Source organism: Lontra canadensis, unplaced genomic scaffold, assembly GCF_010015895.1.
Source record: "Lontra canadensis isolate GAN:19392208 unplaced genomic scaffold, GSC_riverotter_1.0 scaffold30, whole genome shotgun sequence".
Classification (NCBI taxonomy): Eukaryota; Metazoa; Chordata; class Mammalia; order Carnivora; family Mustelidae; genus Lontra; species Lontra canadensis.
The window spans coordinates 11,896,103-11,907,844 of record NW_022631024.1 but is presented as its reverse complement, the minus strand read 5'-3'; the positions used below and the strand labels follow the sequence as shown (position 1 = coordinate 11,907,844).

The window sequence follows — 11,742 nt, the reverse complement described above, 5'->3', positions numbered from 1 at the left end:
GGGAGAGCCTTGTCTTTCCACTTTGCTAAATTCAGTAGATGATAATTGTTTAAGGATGAACAGATTTAGAAATTCCATGGCTTGGCCACTAATTCTAACATTTAAAACCGAAAAGGAAAACTTTATAGGAGCAAACTTATCTTTTTTCTCACATTACAATGGTTGACAGCTACTTTTTCAAATGGAAAAATGTGTGTATTTCTAAAATAATTTACTCACTGAACAACAGTCAACTGAGTATAAACTTTAAACTCCTAATACTCAAGTTAAAACAAAGTACACAGAGAGTGTAGTTTAGTTCTAGAAAACACTCTTACATATTAAACCAATATTTTGTAAAATATTAGAAATTTAAAAGCGACATAATATTCACAGTAACTAAAAGCCATAATGATAATCAGTCAAAAAAAGAATTGATTGAATATTAGAAACTATAACATTATTAGCCTGATTATACCAAAATGAAGAAATGTTTCCTTCATTGAATACAAATTGTCATTTATTTAGGTAACTCAAAATCAGTTCATGTACTACCTAACAGAATAGAATTTATGTTTATAGAGTCCATCATTTCATTTTCAGGCATTCCATTTCTGTACTTGATCACAGTTAAAAGGTCAGGAACCAAGAAGTCAATAAGTTCCTAAGGATATCCTCAATATCACATCACTGCTCTAACAAGTGGTGAGCAAGAGGAAATTCAGTCACGTCAAACACCCACACCCCTTACACAGTTAAAAGAATTTCCTTCATTTTTTTCCTCTACTGATTCCAACAAAGAAATATGAGGAGAAAAACTGGAGGGTTCTCACTTATTTGAATAACAAGTGAAAATCTAAAAATATCTTCACTGTATGTTATTACCAACTGTATCACTGGGTTTTATAGTGACAGCCCTGTGCTATAATTTCTGGGAAAACCTCTACATAAAGCTCCATAAACCCAACCATTCCTGTAATGTATCGCCTTATCTAGCACACAATCATTTCAAACACAACTTTTCATGTTAGTATAATTTGTTCAAAAATGGTAATAAATACATCCATGAAGCCAGAGAAATCATTGCACAATCTATTGAAACTTGTTCTTACCATTCTGACAGTTAATCCTAAACCTAAGATCCAATGTAAAAGAAAAATAAAATATTCCAATATTACTTGGTTTAATTAAAGATATTCATTATACACCTACCTTTTAATGGACAAAGGCTTCCCGATCAACATTATAAATAATCTGGGCCAACTGCAGAGTAATGTCTGTGAACAATTATCACAAAACTAAAACATGGATAGCTGTCAGTTGGTGGCAGAGTTCTTGCTTTCATAATAAATATAAAATCAATTTCCTGTTCTAGTTCCTATTCCAAGTTGAAAATGATATATCTGACTATGAATTCCAACTACCTTCATCCTTAGTGGTTTTTTTTTTTTTTTTGAAAGAAGTATGGGGAAAAAGAAACTTATGAAACCACCTGAGTCAATTCTTCTTCATTTGAGGACACTAAGATAGTAAAGGTTCCCACATAATATCACGTATAAACTTGCCATTTCACTTACATATATTCTTTTAAATGCAGTGATTTCCCCCCATCAAATGCCAATCAAATATTTCAGGAGTCCCTCTTGATAATTTCTGTATAAATTCTTATATGCAAGGCTTTTGTACATTTGAAAGCCTGTAAAAACCTTTTATTTAAAAAATAATAATATGCAATTTCAAAAGCTTTTTGTTCCCATTTCAATCAAAAATAACTTCATACGCTTTAAATGAAATTTTGCAAGTAATCATAGACTAATGAGGATTCATTGATTTAACTAGTTCAGGGAGTCTGAGAAGGGAATGAGAATTTAAAGTAAGCAAGTTATTTCATTTAGAAGACCGGCTAATATGCAGGTACACTAAGTCCTCTTTATTGAGAAATGTAATCAGGACTTTTGTCTCAGGAGAGACTCTCATTGCCCTCTCTGTGTGCACATTCCTAACTCCTATTAACATTAACAGGCACCACACATGCACACAGAGGAGATGCCAGCCTTGGTAGTGTGTATGCATGGCAGCTGTGGTGACTAAATAATCCATATGGCTCTGAAGAGAAGTTATGGTTTACTAGGTCTAAAGTCACAGCCACAGTGGTGGAATTCAGGCACTAGAAGCAAGCCTCAATACAAATGCTTTATTCAAACTCTCTCCTATCTAACCACAGCCTGGTAGCAGTTAGGGCAGTGGTTTACAATTCTACCTCTAGCAAAGGGTTATAGAGGTAAAAAAAAAGTTCCATGTTTGAGCAAATCTTAAATTCTTCATGGGCCCAGAGAAGTTCTGTCTTCCTCCCAGTCCACCACTCCAATCCCAGTATTCATTCATGCATTTCCCCACAAAATATAGAAAATCACATAGTAGCTTTACAGAGAGAAAAATCAAAAGTCTGGCTTAAACCACCACAGTCAGCAAAATCAGAGTCAAGTATGAAACTCAATCTTCAACATAAAAATCAAAAAATGCAGTGATCTTATACAACACATACATGCTGAAATGTAAATTCCACAGGTGTGTAAAGTACAGAGTATAACCACTAATTTTAATTGTTCCTGCTTCTAGGTATTGAAGTCAGTCTTACTGCTCATTTAATATAGTTTCCTAAAACCCAAGTCAACAGCTTACTCCTTCTTTCCTTAGTGAAGAAAATATTCTTGTGAAGTTCAGTTTAGTGAAGACATTACTGCACAAACACACACACAAGTTTACACTCTGAAAAGAGGTGCTAACAGTTTACTAGCCATGTTACTGAAATTAGGCTTTAGAAAAAAAGACTAGACAACACAAAATTCTTAGTATACTCTCATGTAAGAGAGAGTACAATAAAAACTTCCTATTGGTATCTCTAATTAGGTCAATTAATAGTCAGAAAAATTCTGTAACACCACGTTTCTATAATCATAAGAGGGAAAAAAAATACAGCAATGTTCTAGAAGCTTCTCTAGACCTTTCAATCAATTTTATTTATATGCAAAACCAAGAGAAACTAAACACACACACACACACACACACACACACACAACAACACCAAAAAAAAAAAAAAAAAACAAAGCTCCTCCTGATGCTAAAGCTCTCAATTTACTGACAGGCAAATGGCTTCATGCTGCCACTTAATCTCATTTCTTGCATAATGCCCTCTAATTAGCATATCAAAGTGAATTAATACTTCTAGGGCATTAGCAATGGGGAAATCTGCTCCAGGCTCACAATAGCAGTTAAGAGAGAGCCAAGAAATCCTCAAAAACACCACAAACCACTTTGCATTGCAAAACTGTTCAATTTATTTATCCTCTCTCTCTAAACACTTTTACCGCACACTGTTTTACTACTGTTCACCAAACAAAATGATAATTGCCAAAGTTACCAGCATCTGTAATGCCTGTTTAGAATCTTAATTTAGATTATGTTGCAGATAATTTCTATATGCAGCCATTTGTTCTATTATAAATGTTAATATAGAGACAGTGGAAATGTTGACATTCTCAATTAGTTAATTTGAATTTGAAATAAAATTTTATGGGATTTTAGAATTTATGAATTTTTTAATGTAAAAAGCCACCTGCTGGACTCTGATGCCTAAGAAATGTGCTTTGAAAACTGATGTATCACATAAAACAAAACAAACACACAAAAAAATCATTTTGCCATAACATATGTCGAGTCTCCCAAATAATGGTTTAAACATTGTGAGGAATCATAAGCATTAAAAGGATTACATTGTATATGAAGTCCTCATTAATATGATCACACAAAAAGGGTTATTGTTCAAAATAGCTTTTTTAAAGCAGTTACACTCAAGAAAAAAAGTACAAAACTTTTAACAATTACTTTTATCCATAATTAATTTTAATTGTCTTCGGTCCTAATCAGCTACTATCACGCAGTCAGTCCCCCACCCAAAAAAAACCATGCCAGTTCAACTTAACACATTCTATCACACCATATTTTTGCTAGAGATACTCTCAAATGTAGTACCAAAGCAAATTACCATTACCATCAAAAACTACAAACATATTATATTTACAGAATACATCTATAAAAAATAAGAGATTCTGATAAGTATTCTACCTACAAAGTCAATAATTAGAATTAAGTTTGAAGATTATTGAAATTTATTTGAACATGTTCTGTGTCTGAAGGCATAAAAAGATGCTTTATTTTTTCAGTGACTTGTTCAAGCATTCCTTATTAATTCATTTGCTAAATGTAACAACACTATAACCTTGCTGTGATAGCAATTTGTTTGATTAACTTCTGTAACTTTGTAAAAAAAATCTGATAGCCAGGTCTGGAAAACTTCCACCAACTTAAACTACATAGTGATGTAAATTACTTACTCTCCTCATATTTAAAGACTCAAACGGCCTACTGAAGTAGAGCAAACGCTTGAAAAGGTCAACTTGAGGGGGTGGAGGGTGTGCAAGCTTGGTTAGTCGGTAACTACCTAAATCATGCTGATCACACTGATAAATGGCTAAAACACAACCCTGCTGAGAAAACAAATAAAACATTATTCTCATAGTGTCAATACTGAAATAATAAATACCTGAAGATGTCCACATGTACCTGAATAGAGGAAAAATAGTCTAAAATCTTCACTTAGCTTTATGTGTTTATGCTGATGTTTTAGGTATTTATTCTGAATAGATACCTCAATGGTATGAATATAAAATAAAGTGGTGACTGATTTAGGGCGTGGTTCATGATACGTGGTTTCAATTCTTTATGACCACACTTCATACAACAGAACTTCACCTTGTACAATGCCACCATAAAGTATCAAAATATAAATAATCCAAGTGAGATGTTAAACTTAAATCTGTCTTGAAAGAAATCTTTGACAAAACTTACAAACTGAAATCTAAAAGTACAAGTGAAATTAATTAAAAGGGAAAAGGATTATGGTTTGAAAGATGTACACAGATATATTTTATGAAAGCCGATGAAACACTACGCTCTTCAGGGCAAATCAGGGCTTCCTTCACCACTGTATTAATATACTTCTGATTAGGAATAAAATTATGTAAATTAATAAAATAACATAGTAAAGTACCAAGTAAAGGACAAAAACTACATAAATCTGTAATAACATGAACTCCACTAAAACTAAGGCATGAAAGAATTACTTGCACAGATCAAATTAGTACTGACAAGAGGTTCAATATATTTTTATCAGGAAGGAAAAAAAAAGAGTTTTAAGATATCCCCCATATTTTAAAGATAATATAATACTTGATACTGTAGATCATAAAGTTCTAAACCAGTATGGTAGGAGGATTTTTTTCTAGATTTTTTTATGAATATATTGCTTCTACTGTCTGAAAGAATGAGAGGAAGGTAAGAAAGTTAGCAAAACACCACTCTTCTACATCTTCCCTCAATACCTCATTAAAAAGCTATAGTGAGTGATACAAATCTATAAAAAATAGGAAAAAAGTCAATAAAAATGTTCTTAAATTGCTTTAAGGAAAAATCTGTGATAAAGCAATATAATTTATGACATTTCTGAGATAGACTGACTTTTTCCTGTTTATTTAATATTTTCACTGTAAACAAGACATAATATGTCTAAAACTCATATGAAATTTAAAGTGCTAAAAGTCCATTAAAATTCGCTTCAAAATAATTTTGAAAGGGTGCGAGCTAGAGAAAACAAGATTGGCCAAGTGTTGCTAGCTGCTGAAAGTGGGGAATTAGTTCATGGGGGTTCAAGTTTCTCCTCTCTCTACATGTTTTTTATGTTTCCAGTTGTCCATAATAAAAAGTTTTTAAAAACTAGAAAGTAAGTTCATTAAAACACAAAAATGAAACATGTATGGAACAGTGCATTTGCTTTTAAAAGTCTGGGACAAATAATGATCATTACATCGGAAATAATTTCAAGAGCAACTTAAAAGAAAACATGCAATATACATGACCGCATTTAGTCTCATATATAACAGTTTTCATCTTTCCTGCTAAATTTTCACTTCACGGAATATCTGGTTTTTATACGCTGGGAATTAAAGAATTACACGGCACTGTACAAAGGAAAAAAAAAACCAAATTTTAAAATTGAAGCATAAAAAGAAAAGAGAAAAAGAAGACTCCATTGAGTCTCTAAGCCTGTAGGGTCAGAATTAAATAGAGGTGTTCATTGAGAGCACTGCTCTGTCCCTCTGAAATCTAGTCATACTGATAGCACTAAAGATAAAAGGTTTAATCATATATATCACATTCTAAACGCATATAAAAACTCACATAACAAGCTACATTCTTGATCCAGTTTTGATATCTAAAATTGTTATGACTTGTTGGGGGGAGAAGAGGGTCCTTTAAAAGTAAAGCATTTTTAATAGTCATTTTCTTCTCCTTAAACATAAAAAATACTTCAACCAGCCCAACCAGCCAAGCAGCCCTTTCTCTTCCCCTGCGGACACCTCCTGCAGTAGAGAAGTTCATTAAGTTTTATGATCTTCCCAAGTCAGTCCTGCTTATAAGCCTCACAAAGGCCACAAATCTGGCAAACCATCATGTATGCCATTAGACATTACTAGTAAATGAACGCTATTTAGGGTTTGTGGTGGCAATAAATCAGAGTTTGGTTGGCAGCTATCAACATAGAGTATTTTAACCTACCATTTAGAAAGGAAAAGGCGGTGTTGATTTTTTTTTGAAATACAAATATTTTTTTCACAATATGATTCAGATTATATATAAAAATGTTAGATTTTCATTAGAATTTTTAAAAATACATTTATTTCTCAAAAAAGAATTCTCATAATTAAAGGCTTTGGAAAGAAGGCAGATTTATGAGGATGGAATATTTCACAAAGAAAAGTACTTCAACAATCAGATTAAGATGGCCAAAAAGATGTGAGGGAATGCACCAAAATAAGTATGTAGATGAGGAGACCTCGAAGCATCAGGGATATTTAATAAGAGATTGATGGTAAAATATAACTAAAAAGTAATTAAGAGGAAAATCTTCACATATCAACAATTATCTCGCTGGTTGCTTAGTTTAAAATAGACAAATATGTTGACTTCAAAGCCTGTAACTCTTCAGTTGCTTTCAAAATGCATAAATATCATAATTCACTAGAGATGACGTTTCTACCCAAAAATAATCGTACAATGAATTTTACAAAAGAATACATTTTCAAGAAAATCAAGCACCTCATAAGAAAAGTATACTTTCCCTACCTCTGAACAAGAAAATAATATAATTGTGGTAGATCACCCATTTATCTGTCAGAAGGGAAAAATACCTTTTCACATTTGGTAGGAGAGAAAAAAGACGTTTTCCAAACTAAATCCCTCATGTGCATCAGAACTGGCTGTGTTCACTGCCTAATCAGAAACCTCAAAATCTACTGGCAGATCTATAAATACAGAAATTTTTTTAATGATTTTGTCTTATTTTAGGAGAAGCACAACTGAAATGACATTATCCATTGAAGTGACAGTTTCCCCCCTCCACCTTCCCACTAGTCAACCCTCTACCCCTCCATTATGCAGAATAGAGTCATCATATAATGTTCCGGTTTCTGTTACAAATGACTAGGTAAACTTTCTCTAGATTGCAGAGAATGAATCTTTAGATACTATATTATTAGGCTAAATAAAATGACCTAAAGAAAAACCATTATACAATATACAGATATTCTACAATGCTTATTTTATAAGTTAATGATGTTTCGAAAGCAGAACTGTGGGAACAGATGCGGGGAGGAAGAGGGGAGGCCTGGAATTTGCTGCCCCGCTTTCTTTGCCTTAGTAACACTAACGTCTACACAGATGTTTTATTTCAAATTAAGGATACTAGGTCCAGCGTCCCTGTCTCCTTCTAAGACTAGTTTTGGAGGGTGAGGTGGAGCTCTGGGTAGTAGGGGAGAAAGGAGAGGAGAGAAAGAGCTTCACTCCAATCAATCACTTGGTACTTAAATCCCCGTCCCTCTTGAGCTTAGAGAGGCAGGCAGGAAGATGCCTCTGCCCAGACAGCCGCCTTTACTCTTTGTTGGCAGTTGCCTTTTTACAAAGAGATAACGTGCAAACTTGAATCTGCCGGCCAAAGCATAAAAAGAGGGTCTAATTTACAAGTTATCGCTGAAAGCCTCAGAAACCATTTTCAAAACACAAAAATTTCCTTTGTCAGCTACCTCTTGCTTCTTAAATAGCAAGATCCCTAGCAAAGCTCTCTGTGCCAGTAATCCCAGACTCTGAAAAGACTTGTTTCTTTTTCGTAACTCACCTTTGACATGAGGCTGACTATACTTTCCTTTCAGAATGGTGTAACTAAGTCTTGTGCAAATAAGCAACTAGAGGACTTATGCCTCCTAATTGAATTCTGCCTGCTGCTAAATGTCTAAACAAGAAAAGCAGTTTGCTGGGTTTGGTTCTCAAGCTGGCTAGGCCAAAACTTTAAAACGGCAAAAAAATAAATACAAATAACAAGAAGCGGGTGATAGGGGAAGAATATCAATCCCGTCTCCCTAGTAATATAACGCCGTGTAAGTTGAATCAATCTTAATATTCACAACATAGTCAATACCCCAGTGCTTAGCTGTCAGCAGAAACTGAAGTGGAGCCCTGATAGCAAGAAAATCCTTGGACATTAAGCAACATAATTTACTGGGAACTGTACACTTTTAGGCTTCTAAACTAAGAATCTTCAAGATGTAATGCTTGATGTTTTATTTCATAGTCAGATAAAAATTATCTACCATTTTAAATCACAATGCACCCTAAAGGGAGCTAAAAATCAACACAGAGTAAGTTAGTCATTTAAAATGCCTGTGGTTTTCAAAATGTAAAATCTATCTTTAAAAGAATCACTCAACATTTACAAACCATGAATACTACGTGAATGAAAAGCAGGAAAACTACTCTTTAAGGATCTCAATATTTTCTGTTAATTATGGTTTTAGCATATATTTTAATAGGTAGCAACAACCCATCATCTTCTCTTGATTACCTTTAGAATCAGAATAGCATTGCAGAGTGAAAAATATGTTTAAAAGGAGGACAATTCTTCTACCAACTAACATGTATATTCAGTGTGCTATCATTTGTGCACTTGATTTAAACACAATGACTTTTAATCTTTTAAAAGGCATTACTTGGATATTGGATATTGCTATATCCTGGACTTTAACTTTCTCTTCTTTGCCTCAACTTAAAAAACAGCAACTTTATAATACCTTATAGCTCGCGCGCGCGCACGCACACACACACACACACACACACACACACACAATCAACAGTAAAGCTTGTTTAAGGCACTTGTTTGCCATATACAGGACAGATAATGCCAAATCTGAACTAAAGCATCTAAATTAAATTTCTAATTCCTCTTGAGTTCCTACTGTCACCTCAAGGCTAAAATACCTTTAATTTTAAAAAGTCTAACAAGAAAATTAAATTGAAATGAATTGCCAGGAATGTCTGTTCGTGTAGTTTTTATTCCAGCCACTTCCGTAAAACCTGTCTTCTCATATGTTCCCTGCCTTAAACACTTCAAAAATTGTTTAACCTGCTAATGTGAACCTTTTTCTACTTTATAAAATATATTAAACATATTTACAATGTAATGACTTCAAACATAAAATTCAATGAAAGTAGTAATAGATGTAATACATTGTATATGCCTAAACACACCATTACCCTTTCTTGCTTCTCAAAAGTAGCCTCCCCAACTAAAACACTAATTCAAACATCCAACTGGAGTCGGTTCAATTGCATCTATTCTTCTATCTGTGGAGCTGAAGCTTAGAACTGTCTAAGTAAAACAAAGTTCAGGCGATGCTTCTCCCTGGGACTCAGTCCCTGGCATCCAGTCTGCCGTTGCTCCTTTTTAAAAACTGACATACAAACAAGGGGAAAAGGAGCGGGAGAGGGCGGCCGGCGCTCCGGGCCCCCTCCCTGCTTGCAGCCAGGGGCGGCCGCCTGGGGACAGCGACCCAGCCCCGTCCGCATCTACACTTCATTTTATACCGGGAGCGGAACTGAGAAATCGACTCCAGATTTATTGCAGTTTTTTCTCAAGATCAGGAGGTGGGAAGGAGAGGATGATCAAAGATGGCGGTGCCCAAAAGCAGCAGCTCTCAACTGGAGAGTGGAAGGAGTAGCTCTGACCCCACCTCGGGGGTCTCCAGGCCCACTACGGGGCGCAGCCTCTTACCTGTTTTCTCTTTGATCTCACACAGGACGCTGAAGAGCGCGGGTTTCATTCTGTGACAGTTCAGGGCATGTTTCCTAAAAAACAAATAGCAAAACACAAAGGTATTAGCATCACCTATGGAATAATATGGCGTCTTCCTTTAAGTTAGACCCAAGATTTAATTCCGGCCTTCTATTTTGGAAGGCTCCTTGGAACCAGGGCAAGTCAACAGAAACTCAAGTTGACTAGTTAGCGACAGCCCGCGAGCTCCGGCGGCTAAAGCTCCAGCCCGAACGAGGCGCGACCATCTGCCCGGCAGGCAGCTGCCTCGGCGACCGCAGGGCGCGAACCCGCACGGGGAGCCTAGATAGCGGGGCAGACGACGGCTACCCGGGGGAGCGGACGGCCCGGTGGGGCTCTGGCGTCCGCCCTCCGCAGGGGGAGCGGGCGCCGCGCCTGCGACCGGCCGACTGCGGCCAGCGGGCGGTGACAGCTCGGCAAAGTTTGCGAGACGGCCCTCCCTTCCCCGAGAACTTGGCCACCCGCACCCGGACCCGCCAGGGAACCGCCCATCGCCCCGCGCCCTCCCGGCTGGGGCGGCAGCCCGCACGACGAGGTCGTCCCGCGGCCAAGTGGAGCCCCGCGCCGCGACTCCGGGCCGGAGAAGAAAGTTGCGCTTCCCGCAAGAACGGCCCGGGGCCCTCTCGGGGCGGCGTGCACAGGGTCCAGGCGGGAGGTTTGAATCCGTGGGAGGGGGCCGGGCTGCTACAGGGCCGGACGGGGGAGGGCGAGAAAACCACAAAATCCGCGTGGCACCAAGTCTGTCCCGAGCCCCAAGAGCAACTTTGCCGACTCCCGCCCGCGTCGAGGGGCGCGGGCAAGTCCCCCCGAGGCCCGGGCAAGCTGCCGGTTTGCGGAGAAAGTTCCCTGCCCAGGGCTGAGGCCCCTGCCCCGGGCGCCACCCCGGGCCCCGACTCGGCCGCGGGCCCGGCTCTCGCACACACACAAAAGATGCTTAATGAGACGACACCAACTTTGCTTGCGCCTCGTCCAAGCTCTGGTCGGTGATGGTCATGATCTGGTGGAGGATGTCGCCGATGTCCTGCTTCCTGCCGTCGCCGTCCGCCCCTTCGTGGCCGTGCGGGGGAGGCGGCAGGGCCATGCCCCCCTGCACCGAGTGGCCGGCCAGGTTCACCCCGGCCAGAGTCTGCAGCATCCTGGATTGATCGTCCATCCCGCCGCGCGCGGGCGGGAGCGGGCGGCGGCGGCGGCTGAGGCGAAGGCTGAGGCGGCGGCGGCAGCGGCGGCGGCGGCGGCGGCGACGAGGGAGGAGAAGAAAGGGGGGGAGGGGGAGGGGGAGGCGGCCGCGCGCTCCCCGCCCGCGCGGGGAGGGGGCGGCCCGGCCAGCGGGGCCCGCGGCTGAGGCGGTGCGGACCGGCGCCCGGCTTCGGCTTCCGCCGCCGCCGAGGCTCAGGAGAAGCGCCGGGCGGAAGCGCCGGGCTCCGCGGCGGTGGCGGAGGCGGAGGCAGCGGCGCCCGCTGCCCTCACGCGGCCGCTGCGCCGCC

At 39.2% G+C, this 11,742-nt stretch overlaps 1 protein-coding gene across 2 annotated transcripts in view; it reads right to left on the bottom strand.

The window, feature by feature from the left end:
* PBX3 (PBX homeobox 3) overlaps positions 1–11,492 on the bottom strand; it is a 212,747-nt gene extending 201,255 nt beyond the window's left edge. For both annotated transcript variants that reach the window (XM_032865873.1, XM_032865874.1), the window contains exons 1-2: positions 11,212–11,492; positions 10,199–10,272 (exon numbers count right to left, since the gene is read on the bottom strand). In XM_032865873.1, the coding sequence (XP_032721764.1) occupies positions 10,199–10,272; positions 11,212–11,411 (274 nt within the window). In that variant the 5' untranslated portion in view covers positions 11,412–11,492. The remainder of the gene's footprint in view (positions 1–10,198; positions 10,273–11,211) is intronic.
* Between the last annotated feature and the right edge of the window lie 250 nt (positions 11,493–11,742).